The sequence below is a fragment of the Phyllostomus discolor genome, chromosome 7, assembly GCF_004126475.2.
Source record: "Phyllostomus discolor isolate MPI-MPIP mPhyDis1 chromosome 7, mPhyDis1.pri.v3, whole genome shotgun sequence".
Classification (NCBI taxonomy): Eukaryota; Metazoa; Chordata; class Mammalia; order Chiroptera; family Phyllostomidae; genus Phyllostomus; species Phyllostomus discolor.
Window position 1 is genome coordinate 4,762,474 of NC_040909.2, and position 20,665 is coordinate 4,783,138.

Sequence of the window (20,665 nt, forward strand, 5' to 3'; positions counted from 1 at the left end):
TTGGCAAGGCTGGCAGCAGCTCCCCAACGCTGCAATCATTAAATTCTGGGTGCCGAGGGGCAATAGCCTCTGGGGTATTCTCTCCAGTTTCCCCTGTGCATGCACACCCTTATCCTGTCCAAATGACCACACAACTGATGTACTTCCATCTTTAATAAGCCGCATCCTCAGTTGAGCCCGGGGAGGAACCGGAGACCCTGATTGTGTGTGGTGGTGGTGTCAGTGGGTGGACCTGGGCACAAAACCACCATCCTGCCAGCTGGAAGGCATCTCTGCTGTGAGTGCCCGTGCAAGGGCACGGAGAGGAGTCCCACTCCCAGCGCACCTCTGCCGCGGACGATCTAGGCAAAGGCTGCCGGATGGAAATGCAACATCGAACAGAACAGCAGGCAGACGCACAGGGAGGGAGACGGACCTAGGGCCACACTGCCTTCAGGAACTGGCGCTTGCCATCCACCCCTTTGGAAGTGGCGTGCCCGCGTAGCCTGCGGCTCTGCACTCTTAAGGGTGTGGATGGTGCTGGTGGGGAGGAGCTGAGTCCCTTTTGGGGTGAAGCTCCTGTGGTTCCAGGTCAACGTGGGGAGTGATGAGGCTGCAGGGCAGCATGGGGCTGCCCTGCACTGACTGCCTAGAATCTCTCTGAGGGGGCAGGCTACAGACCCACAACCCCATGGGCACTTAAGTGGTGGGGGTGGAGGTGGGGAGTCCCCCCTGGGGCTCAGCCTCGTTCAGGTACCCGGTTTCCCTCCAAGAGGAACTGAGAGGAATATGAGCATGATGCTCACGATAAGATAATTTCCGTAGTCTGGCTCACACCTGGAGAGCTCTGGGTGGGCCAAGAAGGTGGGTGTTTGGTGCCTCCATGTCTGGATGGTGCCAGCTGCCCACTTTCTTATACTTGACTGGCCAAGTAAGTAACCACAGAGTATAAGGTTGTGTCCAGGCCAAGATTCCTGGCTCCCCGCCAACAACAGCAAAACCAAATTCGGAAAACCTAGGGCTTAGGGGAAAACGGACTTCCCTTACAAATCCCAGAGCCGGTCAACCTCAGGCTTCCTCTCAGGGGGGTAAGTCTCTATCGGCTCACATCCCAGGGGGATGGGAAGGGGGGCAGGAAAAAGCCGAGAGAGAAAATGGACTGCTGGCCTTCTCGGAGGCTTCTCCTGAACTGACCCCTGAGAGAGGAGGAGCCGCATTCTCTCCTTAAGGCACCCGGATCAGGGCAGAGGCGAACACTTTACTGGCCCAATGCCTGGGGCTGCTGGAGGAAAGGCCAAGGGCAGTGGAGGCCCAGCCCCACGAGTACTGGAGTACTCCCTGCCTCCCAAACCTGACCCCCCTGCAGTCATCCCTGGGGTCTGGGTAGCAGTAGAACCCAATGTGGGAGCCAGCAGACCCGACGATGTCCCTGGAGACCCCTCTGCTGCCTTCCCTTATTCTCTGTGGGTTTTGAGAGGTTCGTTTGCAGCTGTTTCCCTAAAAGTGATGGAGAGAAGAGAGAGGGGTTATTCCACGGGCAGCACAACAGTCCCTGAGACTGGCTGTCTCTAGCTTTGTCAGAGGGGCTGAGCGGGGCTTCCTACAACCTAAACCTCTGCTGGGCTCCCACGGCCCACCGTGGGCCCACCGCCTTTCCCCTGCAGACTCATTTCTCCTCCTGGTGGCACTCCCATCGTCCCCCATTTGCCCGAAAAAACATGGGCAGTGGCAGCTCTCCTAACTAACCTTTTACCCTCTCTGTCGGACCCCTTTATGTACTTGCCACAAGGCAGGCAGCTAAAAAGGCCAATTACATTGGGCCACGGTCTAATCATAGTTGAGTCTTCTCATAGCTCCCACGAGTCTAGGGCTTTGCAGGCCCCTCCACACCTTCATGATTGAGCTCCAGCATTACAGCCTTGTCTATTCCTTAACCTGTCACCCTTGGTCTCATCTCTGGGCCTGTTCTAGTCATTCTCTTTGCCTGGCACACTTTAGCCCCCCTGGTCTGCCTTCAGCTTAAGTGCCCCTCTGGAGAGAAACCTCTGACCACCCTCATCCCTGCACTGCTGCCTTCTCCTTTCAAATGTCTGGCTGCCCCTGTAAGCAGGTTCTGGGTTGTTCTTGTTCTCTGGCTCCTGCCATGTGCTAGGAGCTCAGAAAGTAGCTGAAAGAATGCCCTGATTACTGAGTTCGTGTTTTACAGATGAGAGGGCTGACCCTGACGGGGCCAGGCAGTGCACAAAGGACAGGGACTCCTGCCTTTCCAACTGAGGGGCTTGCCATTTCATCTCTGAAGCTGTGAATAACACTGTCTACCCTCACAGGCTGCTGAACAGCAAACTGATGAACTGCTCAGACCTCCTTGTCACTTGAAATATGAGCTCTACTTGCAGGTCTTGGAGCTTGCTGCAAAGGCCACTAAGCGGGAGGACTCCTACCCCGAGATCTCCCCTCCCCCACCCCCAGCATAGCAGTGTCCCTCTGTCTGCCTAGCACGGGGTTGAGATGGGGACAGATTTACTCACCACGAAGGGAAATGCGTGGAGCCATCAGGTGTGGATCCGTTCTGGCCGCCCAGACCTGGGGGCAGGAACACATCCAGAGCTGCAGGGGGCTGGGTTGGGGGTCTGAGCAGGCAGCAGCCCAGGTCAGGTTAGAGGCTAGTGGTATCTGGTAGAGAGTCTGACGGGGGACCTAAGCAACTAGTGGTTTTGTCTGATGAGGGTTCAAAAGGAGAATTATAATGTTATGGGTGGACTGGTGAAGTTTGAGTGAGATGGTATGTTGGCATGGGTCAGAGTACAGCTTTAAGGTGCGATACGGTTCTTGGGAGACCAGTGGTGGTCTAAGGGGGTCCTGGGGAGCCCAGTGGTACAGTCCAGTGGGCGTGGGGGCAGCCAGTCCACGGAGGTTGGTGGGGAGCCTCACCTGGGCGGTGATACAGCCCGGTCACCGTGCTCCCGTAGAACCCCCAAGCCAGCTGGATGCCCAGGAGACTTAACACCAACCACAGCAACAGCAGCTTGAAGAGGGTCACGCGCATGTCCTGCGCCTCCCACTCCCGCAGGAACTCGTTACCCAAGGCGCCCAGAGCCCCCAGCACCGTGGCCGGCAGAGTCTGCAAGAACTGCCCAGACCAAGACTCCGCCATGACTGGCCTGCACCCCACCCGTAGGACTGTCACCGCAGTCCCCACTGCGCAGGCGTCTGGTCTTCCGGGGCTAAACCCGTTAAGGCGCACGCGTAAACAGAGGCAAAACGAGCCTAACTCGCCTGCGCGAAGAGTTGGCAGTTTGGGAGGAGTATTAAAACTGCGCACGCGCAGCCAGCCCCACCCTGACTACTTAAAGGATGAGTGACTCGAGGAGCACAAAATAGAAACCAGGTCTTTTATAGCCCTTGAGTTCCCGTGATGCCTCACGAGGCTGCAACTATTGGTTAAGCGCCTTGCTTTTAGGGCGTGGCCTCACTCCTGAGCAATCGTGGCGGAGCTGTGAGTTCGCGTGCGTGCGCGGGGCCGCGACGAGAGCCAGCTCGAGCCCGCTGGGCAGACGGGGGCGCGCACGTCGCTCCCCGCCCTCCCGCCACCGCCCGCCCTCGCTCGCTCGCGCTCCCCGCCCGCTGCCTGCCGCCCGCCGTCCGCCGCCCGCCGTCCTCCGTCGGTTCTCTCGCTAGTCCGCCGCCGCCTCCTCGGACACCCGCTCTCGTCTCCGAGTTTGCGACTCGCGGACAAGCGTCCTCGGCGCAGAGCGGCCAGAGTCGGAGCCGTCGCCTGAGGTGAGTGAGAGGGTTTCCTCCAGGCGCCCCGGGCCCGCCCGCCCGGCACTCTTCCGCCCGCCTGCCCGCCCGCCGGCCGCCCCGCCGCCCCGCCGCGGCCGCGCCCCACCTGCTGCTCTAGGCCGGTCGCCCCTGGACCCTGACCCTGACTCGGGCCCCGGCCCCTTTCCCCGAAGCGGCGGCCCCGCCCGCTCAGTCCCCGGAAGCGCGCCCCGCGGCCTCCCGCGCCCCTTCCCCCGCCCGGCCAGGCCTGGTGGAGCCCAAGCTGCCCGCCGGCGGTCCCCGGCGCTTCCTCTCTCCCGGCCCGGCAGGGCGGAGGCTCCCGGCCGGGCGGTGCAGCCGGCCGCCGCGAAGCGCGCGTGGCTATCGGAGTTGAAATGGGAAAGAAACTCTTTACAACTCCATTTTGGCTTTTACATTTAATGTGAAACGTGAATCACCGATTTATACTGGGTGAAGTCCAGTTATGGTTTGGGTTGTAATTTTCTTCATGCAGTATTTTTAGAAATTGTGTTAAGTAGAAGATAGTACTGAAACCTTAAGGGTTAGGATTCTTCGGTATTGCAAAGAACATAATTAGCCTTTAGACACTTTTCATGATTTGAGTAATTTAAACTATGTTTCCTCAAAGTAGCATTAATTTGCAGTTTTGCTTACTCTAAGTCACTGCCTTGATTAGGAATCTCCTAAACATCTGTCCTGAGTTATCGAATGGACCCAGTTACAAATCGTCTTCATTAAATAGCACTGTTTGCACTCAAATTGATTTGATCAGAATCATGTTTAGTAGTTTATGGCGGAAAATTGTCATTCTTTGAACTTCAGAGTTGGTTCTACTTGTGTTTTTTAATGATCCTGATTTAAAATTTGACCTCTGTTGGTGACTTGTGTGTGTGTGACAGTCTTTTGAGGGAGGCAACTTGCAGGTGTGTAATCAGATTATTTCTCCCTGCCAGGCTTGGAAGGGAAAAAACATACTTTAAAAAAAATTCTTCAGTGTTGTACATGGTGAGAAATTTTCAACCACTTAGTGCCACACACCCAAATGTGTAACGTATGTGTGTGTGTACAGTTGCATGATTGTTACTTACAGACATGGCTAAGTTGGTACAAATAATTGTTTTGAGTATTTGGCACAAGTTAACATTGTGTGGGCTGAATATACAAGACGAGTTCTTCATTGTAGAGAGTAGCTCATTGAAGGATCTCTTTTGGTAAATTCACTGGAGAGGAGTTCCATTTACTTTTGTAGAGCACTGGTGGTTCTTGGGGATGTAAAATGTGTAAGGTGGAACTTGCTTTGAGTCAAAGTCTAACCCAGATTTATAGCTTCTGTTCCCAAGGATCTGCAGTGGAGGGAAGAAGAGAGCGGGAATCCACCGACTTTTTCGTAGATCCAGAATTGTAGAAGTGAAGGGAATCTTCAGGATTTGTGTGGGCCCAACCTCATTTGCGGAGGAGGAAACTGAGTCTAAGAGACAACTACCTCCAGTCTAACTACCTGGCTAGGTCTAGCCAGGTGCAGGCCACAATTCTTCTCTGTGAGGCACTCTCCAAGTGCTCCCAAACTGCTTGCTAAGAATCAGCTAAAATTCAGGACTTAGAGCTTATTCCAGCGTTTTCTCTTTTTGTGCATCCTTTTATTACTGCTGATTTTATATGTATTGGGGAAATCTGAAAAATTCGTTTTCCAAACAACTTTCAGTTTTTTGGCTAAAGCACTCTCCTCTCTGTAAGTGGGTGGTCCTGAAGCAGTTGGTTGAAATAGGCAAGTGCATGTACAGGGTCCCTCCCTGCCTGACCTAATACTGGCTTTAGGTTTTGGGTCTTTTGAGGGACCAACTTCTTCCACAGGGATCCAAGACTCCCCTGCTCCAAATCTAACGATTATTAAGTCAGGCTAAGATGTTGTCAGGCAACTCGGGCTCTTTTTTTTTTTTTTTTAAGAGAGAGAAAGGGAAGAGGGGGAGGGGGAGAGAGATTGAGAGAGATCAATGTGAGGTTGCTGGGGATCATGGCCTACAACCCAGGCATGTACCCTGAGTGGGAATTGAACCTGCGACACTTTGGTTCGCAGCCCGCGCTCAATCCACTGAGCTACACCAGCCAGGGCTACTCTGGCTCCTTTGACTATTGATTTGAGGTAGGATGGGGAGAAACTACATGTATCATGTAAATAGTTCCTTGTATGGTAGTAGTTTTATTGCAGTACTGATTCCTTTCTTGTCGGCTAACTCCTTTTAAAAGTTTATCCTGGTCATATGGGGTTGTAAGTTATCAGGCGAGTGAAAACAGGTAGATCTTCAGGTGTTTCCTGTCTGTGGGGTGGAGTCCAGGCTGTGACAGGAGGAGGAAGTGGGTTGTTACTTTGGGTCTTACTTGTCCTAGAGCTGTGAGGTTTATGTTAAGTAGTCAAAAGAAAGACTTATATTTCGAGTTTTAAGAGAACTGATTTGGGCTTGCTGGGCTTCTGTAGACAGCACCTTGGGTTTAATTGCTTTATGGCTACCTACTAGTGATAATGATAAATGGTACACAGTTGCTGGATTTTAATCACATATTTGTAGTTTTAAAAGGTCCCTAAGTATTTCATCTTACCTTGCCACTCGGTTTATCCCTTTATTCACCTGGCCAGTGGAACTTGGTCTGTCTGTACGCACCCATTAATGTAACTAAATTTTAAACTTGTAGTGATGTGTCTTAATTATACTGTTCTTTGGGGCCATGCTCACTCTTAAGTACTTGTGAGATTAATAAATTAAAGTTTTCAAAAACAGTTTTAAAGTGAGGAATTACTGTAAAATTCCTCTTTCAAGTGTTTCTACTTCAGGTGACTCATTTTTAATCTGTGGGGCTGAAGTAATAAGTGAAGGCCTTGTATACTCGTAATTATGGTAGTCATGTGACTGAAAATCAGATAGGCATTGAAGCTGCTCATTCTATTCTGCACGTTGGTCTGAGTTTATTGGTGCTTCATCCAGATGATTCTGAATACATTTTTATAGCTAATAATCATTGAAATATGAGCCCTGGCTGGTGTGCAAACCGACAGGTTGCCAGTTCAATTCCTGGTCAGGGCACATGCTTGGGTTGCTGGCCAGGTCCCCAGTTGGGGGCATGCAGGAGGTAACTGATTCATTTGATGTTTCTCTCCCTGTCTTTCTCCCTTGTTTCCCCTCTAAAAATAAAGTCCTAAAAAAAAAAAGCCAACTAGAAAAACCCCAAGATATACTCTGTTGCACCAGTTTGCAGTTTGTACCAAATTGAGCTTGATTTTTTCCCCCATTTTAAAAAAGTTCTAAACAGAGGATATGTTCATTGATTGGGAGGGACATTGATATGAGAAGGAAACATCCATCCATTTCCTCCGGTAGGGCCCCAATGAGGATCGAACCCACAGCTTTTTGGTGTTCAGGATGATGCTCCAACCATCTGAACCACCCTGCCAGGGCTGATTTTTTTTTTCCTTAAGAGGGGGGGTAAAGTAAATATATTTAGGCATATTTATGATAGTGTCTTAATATTCAAGCGAAGAGAAAGAGGAGAACATAAACAGTGGATGACATTGGTTTAGAGTAGAGTGAAGAGAAAAGTGAGAGATAAAATGAAATTAGAGAGGTGGTTAGGGACCAGATCATGTAGGGCCTTTAGGATGCGGGAAGTTCGTCAGGTTTGTTCTGAGTGAGAAATTAGAATTTTCTCTCTTAGCAGGTGAGTATTATTTTCTGGTATTAAACAAATAAATGGAGTTGTTCACCAAGAGTAGGGATACATCTGACTTTAAATAAAAGGAGCTAATACTGATCATTTCTGACAAAAATGTCAGGATTTCCTAATATTATTTCTTTGACCTATTTTTTTGAAACCATTGGTTTTTCTGACAGTCGCTGTTCAGCCTGCTATTTCTCTGTAATGCCTGTATTGAAAATAAAATATAGTTTGATTAAGGAAGTCATTAAAGTGTTCAGGTAGTCTAGGTGGTAGGGATACAGGTGTTCATGGTAAAAAAAATTTTTAGCTTTGATGTGTGTTTGGAAATTTTTATAATAAAATGTTGGGAAGTTAATTTACATAGGATTTATCTGCTTTTGAAACCTATTTTTAAAAGGGAAACATTAATTTATAATATTCATGTAATGTTGATTGTGTACAATTTTTTTTAAAGATTTTATTTATTTTTAGAGAGGGAAAAGGAGGGAGAAAGAGAGGGAGAGAGACATCAATGTGTGATCGCCTCTTGTGCACCCCCTACTGCGGATGTGCCCCGAAATCCAGAAATGCCCTGGATGTGCCCTGACTGGGAATCGAACTGGTGACCCTTTGGTTCACAGGCCAGTGCCTTACCCACTGAGACACACCAGCCAGGGCTGGTTGTGTACAATATGTTAGGTGAACAAGGCCAAGACTTGTATAAGTGTGATAAATTTTATGGTATGTCAATTAGGAATTAAATTTTGCACTGTTTCCCTCACTTGGATTGTACATTACTTCACAGAAATTTGGGTGAGCCCATTTACATCTTGTACTGTGTTTTTTTTTTCTCATAAAATGAATAGATATAATTCCTGACTTATTTATTTTAATGTTTTTATAGTGCCTTTCATCTGAGAAGTTCAAGGCACTTTGTAGAACTTCTGCCACACAGGCCGTGGGTCTTGCAGCACATTTGTAAGGTATGTAAATAGAAGCCTTTTCTTTTGTTCTCCTGTCCCCATGGAATAGAGATTGTTATTATACATTAATGTAAGTTCTAGGGAACTGTGGGTATGTCACTATTAATGATTTTCTTCACCAATCTTAAGATCTTTATCTTACTCCACAACTTTTCTCTTTGGTCTCATTTTTCTACCTTTCCCTAAGATACTAGGCTAACTTCCTTTTTCTCTTCTATTCTAAGCACTGTTTCTTTAGATGAAGGTCTATTTCCTAACCCCTTTCTTAATCTTTAAGGAGGATGGACTCACCATATTACACACATACTTCTCTTGTGGAGCATTCCTCTCATCCTGTTCCTTCTGTTTTTTCATTTTAAGGTTTCATTTTCTTGATTACATAGTTTGGTCATTTTACAGTTTGTTTATCCACAGCCTGTGCTGTGGGTATATCTAATTATCAATAGAAAACGAGCCAACTAGAGAATGAGGAGCAGGACAGTCCTCCTTACCAGAAGAGTCAGCTGTGGTTCTGGCTTGGGAGGGAGCAGTGTTAACAGCAGGTACAACAGCAATAGCCCCTCCAGCAGCTGTTCAGATATCTTAACTGATTACAAATAAGGGAAATAGTTTTTTAATTTAATGGCTACAGTGATAAATGTCCTGGTCTGGTACCATTTTGACCACCATTTCTTGTTTTCCTTGGGCTCTGTGTGGATTCTCATTTGGCAGGATGGGCTGTGTGACAATGAAGGCATACAATGGTAGAGGTTTTTTTAAATTTATTTTTAGAGAGGGAAGGGAGAGAGAGAGAGAGAGAGAGAGAGAGAAACATCAGTGTGTGGCTGCTGGGGGTTATAGCTTGCAACCCAGGCATGTACCCTGGCTGGGAATCGAACCTGCGATACTTTGGTTCACAGCTCGCGCTCAATCCACTGAGCTACGCCAGCCAGGGCTTGGGTTGGCTTTGAATTCTTTTTGGTTTGTGAGGAATGGCCAACCTAGCTTATCCTTTTTTCACTATTCATTCATTTAACAAATAGTTACTACTGAATAGGTACTGTATTCCAGGGGCTGTTCTGGGACACTGAAGAAGACAAGAAGGTCCATGCCCTCAGGGAGTTTTTCTGTTTTACAGTGTATTCCTAAAAACGTGAACATTCGGTATGGAACTGAAAAGTTGATTTGTGTTGAATTATGTCATCTACTTTTCTCATTTATTTTTCTATTTTATCTTAGTTCTGTTTTTGGTTTTTTCTAGGTTTTTTTTTTCTATCTACTTTTCTAAAAGTCACTGACAAGAAAGGGGAAGAAAGCACATCACCTGTTAATCACAAAAACATTAATAACCCTGCTCATAGAAGTTTTATTCCCTTTTTTCCATTAAGAAAAGAACAACTACATGTTTATCAGTCTTTTCATTTTTATTTAAAAATTTTTTTAAAGTTAATTCTAGCTGATGTAGCTCAGTGGATTGACCGCGGGCCTGTGAACCAGGGTCACCAGTTAGATTCCCAGTCGGGGCACACGCTTGGGTTGCAGGCCAGGTTCCCAGCAGGGGGCATGCAAGAAGCAACCACACAGTGATGTCTCTCTCCCTCTTTCTCTCTTCCAAGTTAATTATGGTTAAACTACAATATTATATTAGTTTCAGTTGTACAATACAGTAATTTGCCATCTGTATACCTTACAGTGTGCTCAACACACTAAATCTAGTAATCATCTGTCACTGTGCAAACTTATCAAAATAATATTGACTATATTCCCATTCACCTTTTTCACGCATCCCACCACCCCTTTCCCCTCTGGCACCCATCAATTTGATCTGTTTCTGTGAATCTGTTTTTGTTTTGTTTGTTCATTTTGGTTGTTTTTTAGATTCCACATATAAGTGAAATCATATGGTATTTGTCTTGCTCTGTCTGGCTTACTTAGCATAAAACACTCTAGGTCCATCCATGTTGTTGCAAATGGCAAGATTTCATTCCTTTTTATTGCTGAGTAATACTGCATTTATATATACACCACATCTTTATCTATTTATCGATGGACACATAGATAAATATGTCCATAGATATGGCTACCATATCTTGGCTATTATAAATAATGCAAGGAAAACAGGGGTGCACAGAGTTGTTATCCTAGTTGAGAAGACTGATGATAGACGAGTAAGGGATGGGCTTGTCATTTTTACGGAGTAGCAAAAAAAGACTTGAAGGGCTTCAAGCATAAAGAGCAAGTGGAGGGCATGGAGTTGAAATAAAGTCTCAGGTAGGCAGGGGCCAGATCTTACAGCAACTGGTAATTTAGAATTTTTATTCAGAGTGCATTGGGAAGCCATTAAAGGGTTTTTATAATGGAGGAGTGATGTCTGATTTGTTTATATTTTGGGGCTGTTCCACAGAGAATAGACTACAGCAGCAGTTCTCAACCAGTGTGCTGCTCCAGCACACCGGTGTGCCGCAAGAATGTGTAAAACATGCATTACCTGACTGTTTAGTCAGGGGCACTGACCTTTGTCCCCTTAAATTGTCAAATGAAAACTATAACACAATAGCTGTCCAGTGTGAATGAATCAAAATTATACCTATTTTTCTGTCAGGCAAAAAATATGTATGTTGGTGTGCTGCAGAATTTTAGTAAGTAGTTCATGTGCCATGAAATGAAAAGGGTCGAAAATCATTGGGCTATATAGGGAGGCAAATATGGAAGCAGAGAGATTTATTGGAGGCTCTTTAAATCTAGTGACAGATGATGGCATCGGGAGGGATGATAATAATGGAGATGGTGGGACTTACGATATATAGTAAAGACGTGCTGATAGGCTTTGCTGATAAATTGCAAGATGTGGCTGTTTGAAACCCTGGTCTGTGGCCAGAGATCAGCCCAGTGCAGCTGCTGGGTCTAGGACAACTAGCCTAGCGCCAGTGGGCGTGGTACTTGGCTGTTCCTTGAGGCGTGCAATGGCTCCTGTGAGTAGCTTCGAGTAACAACATGAAGGTATTTTGACTGATGGCCTCCCTTATAAGAGGGCAGGCTATTTTCAAAGTTGTTTTTTCAGTTGTTCATTTCAACATTATTGCATTAAAAAACTAAAGTTATGCTTTTGATCTGTAGGTTTGCTTAAACCAGAATCTTTATCAGCATTGCTGACGGCCATGTAATTACAAAGGAGTTTTACCATAGAAGAGATATATATATATATATGTATCCCTCTCTTTAAGCAGTTTATTTTATTTCCCTGAGCCTCAGAACCTAGGTCTATAGAATGAAGATAACACCCATTTAATAGGAATTTCAGATGAAGTAATGCCTGAAGGCACAATGCTCAATGCACATTAGTTTGTTTACTCCCTTAGTGGATAGTCGATAGTCTTGTTCTACCTCTAGTGCCTCCTTCAAGAGTATTTTTCTTTCAGGGTATCGGTACATGGTATTTGCGTAATGACTGTTTGCTCTCAAAGTGACACATAAGGATTTTATTAATAGGAAGCTTAAAATCACATGTATTTCTTTACTGCCACCTGACCAAATCAGAAACACGACATGTTGAGTGTTTCCATTTTCAGTAAATATTAGTGTCAAAGATGGCACCTCTCCAACAAATGGACAGAAAAGTAGATAGTGGGTTGGAGATTTTTTTCTGTTGCTACCTCTTGTTGCTAACTTTTATAACTGAAGGGTTCTTGAATGATTTCTAATCCATGTCAGCTCATCCACACTCATGTTTTGGAATTGTGGCTGAAGAGTCTTCAATCTGGAAGTCAGAAGCATTTGTTTATCATGTACCAGCTATATGTACCTTTCATTTACCTTTGAGGCTTATTGTTTAGAAATGTTTTAATTCATTAAGTTTTCCAGTTTTTGGAACCCTGCATCCTGACCATAGTTCCTACAACAGAACTCCCTAAAACTTTAGGGAAAATGTCCTGAACCACTTTGTCATTTTAAATAGGGGTTGGGGCGGATAGTGGGGGGAGAGAGAACTCATGGAGTTGACAACAGTGGTGACTTGGGCAGGGCCAGGTGGAGTGGAGGGAGGGGATGGAGGGGATGGGGGGGATAAATGGTGATGGGTGGAGACGCGATCGGGTTGCTGAGCACAGAATACGCTGTACTGATGCTGTGTTGTTTAGGTGTGCACCTGAAACCTGTATACCTTTGTTAACCAGTATCATCTCAGTGAATTCACTAAAAAGGGGAGGAGCAGTCCCCACATAAAAACTGATGGTTTTGCCCTGACTAGTATGTGTGTCCTCCCACAAAGCACAAGGTCGTGGGTTCAGTTCCCTGTCAGGGCGCATGCCTAGGCTGCAGGTTTGGCCCCTCTTTCGGGGCACATACGAGAGGCAACTGAATGATGTTTTTCTCTCACATCAGTGTTTCCCTCCCTGTCTTTCTCCCTCCCTTAACTCCTCTTCTAAAAATAAATAAACAAAATGATCTCTTTTTTTGTTTAATTTTGGCGTGTGTGTGTGTTTTACGAGAAAGAGGGACAAAACATAGGTTTTAGACTTCTGGAACTCCTAGCTGCTCTGAAACATAGATTAATTACATTACTTTAAACAATTTTTTGACATCTTGATAATTTTTCTTAGAGGAAAAAGAAAAAAAATTTTTACTTTAAGCATATGCTTGCAATTCTCCTTTTGTTACGTGTGCGTTGTGTCACCTTACAATGCAGTTGTGTCCAGGTCTGTATGGTGCTGAGGAGTTGTTCTCTGGTGCCTCTTCCATGGACTCCGTAGAGCAAACGATACATCAGTTTTCTGGTGTACTTGCACATGACCCTGTTGCTTGTTATTTAGGTTTCAAGAGTCTAAGGAAATACAGTTATGGTGGATATTTAATGTAATGATACAGTTTTTTTTGCCACAAAATAATTTTATTACATGGTTAGGCAGTTTTGTTGGAAATACTGTGTTTAGAGTTTTTTTGTGGAAAAGTTTTTTCCTGGATGAAATCTCATTTAAGTTTTTCAGTTATTCAGAAGGAAGCTTTATCTTTTGAAAGTCTTAAGTGCAGTGAAGAAGGGCAATAGAATATTGGAGGTAGGAGCATGGACTCTGAGGAGAGGATGACAGTTAAGTAGTAGTTCTCAAACTTGATAGCTTATGTCTCTGCACAGTAATGTGACTCATTGTAACTCAGTCTCCTCTTCTGTAGAATGGGTGATGATGGAGTGCTGTGAGGGCTCGGTGGGAGAGAAAGACTCAGTCCCAGAGCCAGCCACGTAGCCCTGTAACTTCCGTTATCCAAGTCACATTTGGAGTCCCTAATAATCAGATTTCTTTAATATGATTTGGAAGAGGTTGTTTTGTCTGTTTTTGGTGGAGGAGTGGTGTCCTAAGAATTAAGACGTGGGGAAATACAACAGAGCTTATTACTGGGTCACTGATGCCTAGGAGCAGTGATTCCCAAACTTGGTGTCCAGTTCGAAAAACTAGAAACACTTTGGGAAGGTGTGTTTTGGTTTTTTTTTAATCACCTTTATTCAGGTATAATTTGCATACAGTAAATACACCTATTCAAATAACAGCTTGGTAAGGGTTTTTGGTTTTAATTTTATTTTAATTGTTGTTCAAGTACAGTTTTCTGTCTTTTACTCCCACCCCAGCCCTCCTCATACAACTTAGTAAGTTTTAATAAATACATGCACCTGTGTACTTGTCATCCACTCAAGATACAGGACATTTCCTTTGGAAGCTTTAAAGTTTTCTATTTTTAACTGTTGTTTTATTTTTAAACATATGTGCACTTTATTGTTGGTGGGACCGTCAAATGGTATAGACACTGTAGAAAGTATTGTGGTGGTTCCTCAAAAAATTAAAAATTGAATTACCATACAACCCAGCAATTCTGCTTTTGGGGATCCACTTTGGGGAATATAATACAGTATTGTATTTTGCCATGTATAATGCTCACTTTTTGCCCAAATTTTTGAGGGAAAAATAAGTATGTACATTATACATGGTAGTACTAAATTCTGTATGTATAGAAATATTTTTAATTCTTTTACTTATGCTTATGCATTAAAAGTGTAACTCTAGAAAGCAGTAATGTTATCCATATGTTAAAAAGTAAATGCTAAATTCTTTTATGATACAAAAAACAAGTATCTAAATGTAAGTTAGAAATTCAATTAAAAGAGCCCTGGCTGGTATAGCTCAGTGGGTTGAGCACGGGCCTGCAAACCAAAGGTTGTCGGTTCAATTCCCAGTTAGGGCACATGCCTGGGTTGCGGGCCAGGTCCCCAATTGGGGGCACATAAGGGGCAACCACACATTGATGTTTCTCTCCCTCTTTTTCTTTCCTTTCTCCCCTCTCTAAAAATAAGTAAAATCTTCCTTTAAAAATTTTTTAAAGAAAGATTTTTTTCCCTGAAAGTTTCAGCCAGAAATGTGGATGAGCATTATACACAGCAAAGCAGGTTATTTCCCAAAGATTAAAAGCAGGATCTCAAAGAAATATTTGTACGTCCTTTATAGCATTATTCACAGTAGCTAAAATGTGGAAGCAACCCAGGTGTTCATCCAGAGGTGAATGCATAAGCAAAATGTGCCATATACATACAGTGGAATTTTTTTTTTTAAGATTTTATTTTATTTTTAGAGAGGGAAGGGAGGGAGATAGAGAGAGACAGAGAAACTTCAATGTGCAGTTGCTGGGGGTTATGGCCTGCAACCCAGGCATGTACCCTGGCTGGGAATCGAACCTGGGACACTGTGGTTCCCAGCCCGCACTCAATCCACTGAGCTACGCAAGCCAGGGCTGGAATATTTTTTAACCTCAAAAAGGAATTCTGTAGTACAGATGAACCTTGGCACATTATGCTAAGTGTAAAAAAAAGCCAGTTATAAAAGATAAATACTGTATAATTCTACTTACATGAGGTACTTAAGAGTTGCCAAAATAGTAAAGATAGAAAGTAAACTGGTGAGGGGGTGGGAATGGGATGTTAATATTTAATGGAGTTTCGGATTTACAAGATGAAAAGAATTACGGGGATGGGTGGTGATGATGGGGGCACAGCAGTGTGAATGTACTTAATACCACTGAGGTTTATTCTTAAAAATGGTTAAGATGTTAAGTTTTATATGTGTATTTTAACATAATTTAAAAGGGAAAAATGCACTACATTAAGAAAACATACAATAAGTTAATAAAAAACGGATATTTGCCCCAACTGGTGTGGCTCAGTGGATTGAGTGCTGGTCTGCAAACCAGAGGGTCGTCAGTTAGATTCCTAGTCAGAGCACGTGCCTGAGTTGCGACATGGCCCCCAGTGGAGGGCACGTGAGAGGCAGCCATACATTGTTTCTCTCTCTCTCTCTCTCTCTAAAAATAAGTAAATATTTTTTTTGGATGGATATTCTTCCTATCGCAGAGGTCAGTTCTGTCATAATATTGCTTCCTTTGGGGTTTTAAGAAGAGCAAGAGGGTTGATAAAGCATAAATACGAAACAGTGCAAAAGGGGTAGAGCATGGAAATGAAGCCTTTCTTGTATCTCAGCTTCCCAAGGCCCTTGCTTTAGAGAAAACCATGCAACTGTGTCTTGTGTATTCTTCTAGAGATTCAATGTCTATATGTGTAATATATTTTTCCTTTTTTAAGTACAGACTTGCTCATCATGCTGTTACGCATCTTATTCTTTCCCCGTAACAATAGGTCTTGGTGATTATTTGGTAGGATATTTCAAAGTAGACACTATGGAAAATAGTTTGATGATTTCTCAAATAGTTAAACACAGAATTACTATATGACCTAGCAATTCCATTCATTCCTAAATATATACCCAAAAGAATTGAAAATAGGTACTCGAACAAATACTTGTGCATAAATGGTCATAGCAGCACTAATCCAAAAGGTGAAAACAATCCAAATGTCCATCAGCAGGTGAATGGTTAAAGAAATGTGCTGTATACCATACAAGGGAATATTATTCTGCCATTTAAAAAAGATAAAGCACTGATACATGCTACAACGTGGATGAACCTCGAACGCATTATGCTGAGTAAATGAAGCCAGATACAAAGGCCACATATTATATGATCCCGTTTATATGAAATATCTAGAATAGGTAAATCCATGGAGACAGAAAGCAAGGTGGTGGTTGCCAGGTGCTGGGGGGAGGTGAAATGGGGGCTGACTGTGCAATGGGCATGGATTTCCTTTTGTGGTGATGAAAATGTTTTGGAACTGGATAGTGTTGGTGGTGGCACAACACTGCTAATGCACTAAAAATCACTGAAATTGCAGACTGTAAAATGGTTAACTATATTATGTGATCTTCACCTCAGTTAAAAAAAAAAAAAGAAAAAGAAAAATTTAAATGAACGTTCAGGCCCAACCCGAGTTTTTAGTATTCTAATTGTGGAGCCTTGAGAGGGATGAGGATGTTTGTGCCAGAATGCATGGTGCCTGGCAGAGCATTGTCATCGCTGAAAAACTCCAACAGGTCACTAGGTACCTCGGTGGGGCTGCTACCTCTTAGTTCGCTTCTCTCATCGGGGGCAGTGTAGTGGAGAGTTAGGCTGCACAAAGTCACATCCTGATTCCGTGCATCCATTTAAGGTTAACCTTGGAATGTTGACATTTTGAAGTGGTTGATAGGATGCCCAGAAGGCATGTTCCCTCAGCAGTGTTTCTTGCCCTTCCACCTCCCAAAGAATTTTAAGTCTGGGTGACTCTCAGCTGGCATTATATTGGAGGCCTTGTCACTCTCCTCTGCTTGCCTTTATGTGCCTTTGGCATGCTGCTCTCGCTCTCCAAGGACCCTTGAACTAGTGTGAGACCTTGGCAACTGCTTGATCAGGATGGCCAAGTAATGGCAGTACCAGGCTCAAGCTCATTATGAACGAATGGACAGATGGTAGTTTGGGCCTATTTGCCAGAGGTTTCCTATGTAGTCTGTAAACAAAACAAATGGCTTTATGTTTTCAATTTAATTTCCCAAATGTTTAGTGGCATTTCCTGTGTGCCAGGCACAGTCCTGGGTGTGGGTGAGCCTGGAGTTTCTAAGACAGGTTTCTGCCTGCTATTGAAACCATTAAAATACAGGGTGGGTTTTTTTGGTCCTCTGGCTTAATAAAGCAGTATGTATCCTGTTCATTTAAGATGTATATTTAACAAACGGTGAAAACTGGGGGAATGGAGGGTGTTAGAAAAGGGTATATTTATAAAAGGGATACATTTTCTTTCTGCCAGGTATATTTGAACAAAAATTTGATTGCAGTTTGATTGTTACTTTTAGGACTGTTTGGAGAAGAGGCTGCATTTTGACCTTTATTTTCAGTTTTATACTTCCAGTAGTTTTACTTCAAGAGGATGCATTGTAGGACAGCTTTTAAACTCCTGGGACTCATGTGTGTTTAGGGAAAGGCAGTATTGGTCTTGTAGAAAAGTTGACATCTTAAATGACTGGAGTAGCATCATTGTGTTCTTAATAACTAAAGTTTACTTCTTTGAGCTTTAAAACTTGTTTTTGTAGTGTATGTCTTCTTTTTTCTGTCTTACAGTATCGGGTCTTCAGCTTCCGTGTGTAATGATTGAGGTCTTTCCTCCTAAAGGATTTTTGAGGTCTGTCCTTGGAGGCTGTTGCCCTAGTCTAGGACTTTGGCCTGGCCTGAATGATACTTCCTTCCCTCCTCATTCTACATTTCTGAGCCCAATTAGCAGGGTTTTTTCTGTTTCCTACCTTTTTGTCAAAGGCTGTACCTCTTCTCATCCAAGCGTGTATTTTTCTAAATTACTGTGAACTGAGCTACTGGTCAGTTAGACTTAAACAGTTGTCTAAGATAAGAAATGAGTTCAGAGGGGGGTTCTGGGTTTGTTTTTTAAGATTTTTTTTTTTTTAAGAGAAGGCATCTTTTTTTTTTTTTTTAATTTTTTAAAGGTTTTATTTATTTATTTATTTATTTAGAAAGGGAAGGGAGATAGAGAGAGAGAGAGAAACATCAATGTGCGGTTGCTGGGGGTTTTGGCCTGCAACCCAGGCATGTACCCTGGCTGGGAATCGAACCTGGGACACTTTGGTTCCCAGCCCGCGCTCCATCCACTGAGCTACGCCAGCCAGGGCTAGATTTTTAAAATTTATTTTAGAGAGGGGGAAGGGAACGAGAAAGAGAGGTAGAAAGACCAATGTGTGGTGGCCTCTTACGCTCCCCCTACTAGGGACCTGGAACGCAATCCAGGCAGGTGGCCTGACTGGGAATCAAACCTTGACTCGTTGGTTCGCAGGCCAGCCCTGAATCCACTGAGCCACACCAGCCAGGGCTGGGTTTTAACACTCCTTGTTACATATTACTGAAGTTTCAGATTCTTGAATTTTTAAAGCAAAGTATCCTAGGCGATAGACTGACCACTAGTGTACACAGCTGATCTTTTGTAATTGTTTTCTTTTTAAAATCTGTGTTCAGCACTTTGATTAAAGTTTTTTTGCTCCTGGAAATTTACTTTTTCAGATTTGTTATTTGAACATTTAACTATTGCATGATTGTCAAACGGTGGCGAATAAGACATATACAATTAGCCCTGACCAGTGTGGGTCATTTGGTTGGAGCATGGTCCTGTAATTGAAAGGTTGTGGGTTCAGTTTTGGGTCAGGATACATACCTAGGTTGCAGGTTCCATCCCCAGTCTGGGTGGAAACAGGAGCCAACCGATCGATGGATGTTTCTTTTCCTTTCCTTTCCCTCTCTAGAAGCAGTGAAGAAATGTCCTCAGGTGAGGATTAAAAGAACAAAAAAGATATACAAATGGAGTTTGTCGGGAAGAACTTGAGAGGGGTGTGATGAGTGGGGAAACTAGAAACTTGAGGTGTTGGGCATATACCTAAGGGGCCTTATCTAAGGTGGCAGCTCTGTGAAGGCCTTAAGAGAACAGAGACCTTAGCCTTAAGTATGAGGTTTTATCTAAGTGAGTGGGGGAAGGGTGAGGGGTTCATTCTGGACAGAAGGAAGAAGGAAGAAATCATGGCTTAATAGCCTGAGTTACAGATTTATTGTTTTGGGCAAGGGTGGTTGTATGTGTTGGGTTTTATGATTTCACATTAGTGTCTTGCGATTTAGTTATTTCCTTATCTGCAATATGTCATTTTGTATCCAGAGTTCATCCAAAATATTTTTTGTACTGCTTGTATTGACACTACTGCCTCCCACAGAAATTAACATTGACAAAACCTAGGGTCGGGTAGAAGTTTTTATGTACGCTAGGATTCTTCTTTTTCTTTTTTAGAGAGGGAAGGGGGAGAGAGAGGGAGAGAGGAGAGAGAAACATCAATGTGCAGTTGCTGGAGGCCATGGCCTGCAACCCAGGCATATGCCCTGACTGGGAATTGAACCTGCAACACTTGGGTTCGCAGCCTGCACTCAATCCACTGAGCTACGCCAGCCAGGGCAGGATTATTCTTAATGAAATTCACAAGATTTTTATGTGTCTTAAAATTGCCTTTTAAATTTCCAAGTTTGGTTTTCAAAAGACTGAACAACTTTTACTTTTTAATAGTCATCTGTACATAATAATTTATAACAACTTATTTGGAGAGAGTAATTAAAAACAAATTTTAATTGGATTACATAATTGAAGTATATAGATGTCAACAGGATAAGTCTTATTTACTCAATTTCTAATCTGTTTGTCCAGTGTTTAAAGTAATAAATGCTGGGAAAAAGTAAAAATTAAGTCATGTCCAAAGCCATGCTGTAGTTAATTATTTTATTTCATGGTTGGTTGAGAAATGGTAGAAAGCTTCCTGTAATCATCACTGTTTCTCTTGCATAGTTAGTCCCTTTGAAGAATTATGAGGTAAAATTGTAATTATCTCAAGTGTGTTGAATTAGTCATTTTTAAAGCTGTGATTATTTTATCTGCATGGAAATTTATTCATTATTTTTCCAAAATACTGTAAAGATCTCGATCCAGCAGAGGCAGCAGGTACTCAGTCACATTATTTCTGCTTCTGTTTCTGGCATGACAACTGTTTTGTGCTTGCTTTTAACGAATGTTTCACTAATAAACGTCTGTATGATGCACTTATTATATAACCTGGTAACACCATTTCAGACATCTTTGATGGCTCCTTACCTGTCAAATATAAGTTAAAAATTGTGCGCAGAGGCAGATTTATGTTAAGCATAAGAAAATAAGCATTGCAAAATGTGTGAGCCCTAAACAAGTTACCAGAATTATTCAGCTAAAAGAAAGGGAGAAAATCCCCTAAAAATTACAAAAGATTTTTTGAGACAAAAATTAC

At 43.5% G+C, this 20,665-nt stretch overlaps 2 protein-coding genes across 3 annotated transcripts in view; one reads left to right on the plus strand and one right to left on the minus strand.

Annotated features, from left to right (window-relative positions):
- Window positions 1-138: 138 nt before the first annotated feature.
- Window positions 139-3,349, minus strand: TCTA (T cell leukemia translocation altered). 2 transcript variants are annotated; one of them, XM_036030327.1, is made up of 3 exons: window positions 2,911-3,349; window positions 2,508-2,609; window positions 139-1,476 (listed from the first exon to the last, which is right to left on the minus strand). In XM_036030327.1, exons 1-3 carry the CDS (start codon window positions 3,131-3,133, stop codon window positions 1,346-1,348), a joined length of 456 nt encoding a protein of 151 aa, XP_035886220.1. In that variant the 5' UTR covers window positions 3,134-3,349; the 3' UTR covers window positions 139-1,345. The 2 variants fall into 2 exon arrangements, with proteins under 2 accessions (XP_035886220.1, XP_028374149.1); XM_028518348.2 differs by having other exon boundaries at window positions 2,508-2,562; window positions 2,911-3,347.
- A 228-nt stretch (window positions 3,350-3,577) lies between these two features.
- RHOA (ras homolog family member A) overlaps window positions 3,578-20,665 on the plus strand; it is a 46,602-nt gene continuing 29,514 nt past the window's right edge. The window contains exons 1-2 of the mRNA XM_028518042.2: window positions 3,578-3,759; window positions 8,354-8,432. The gene's annotated coding sequence lies outside the window, so the exon portion shown is untranslated. The remainder of the gene's footprint in view (window positions 3,760-8,353; window positions 8,433-20,665) is intronic.

Bases quoted from the DNA above. Each gene is read 5' to 3' on its own strand.
- TCTA (XM_036030327.1), bottom strand. From the start codon at position 3,133: ATGGCGGAGTCTTGGTCTGGGCAGTTCTTGCAGACTCTGCCGGCCACG. The intron at 2,610-2,910 runs GTGAGGCTCCCC...CTGCCTGCTCAG, and splicing joins CGGGCTGTATCACCGCCCAG to ACCCCCAACCCAGCCCCCTG. The intron at 1,477-2,507 runs GTGAGTAAATCT...CATCACTTTTAG, and splicing joins TCCACGCATTTCCCTTCGTG to GGAAACAGCTGCAAACGAAC.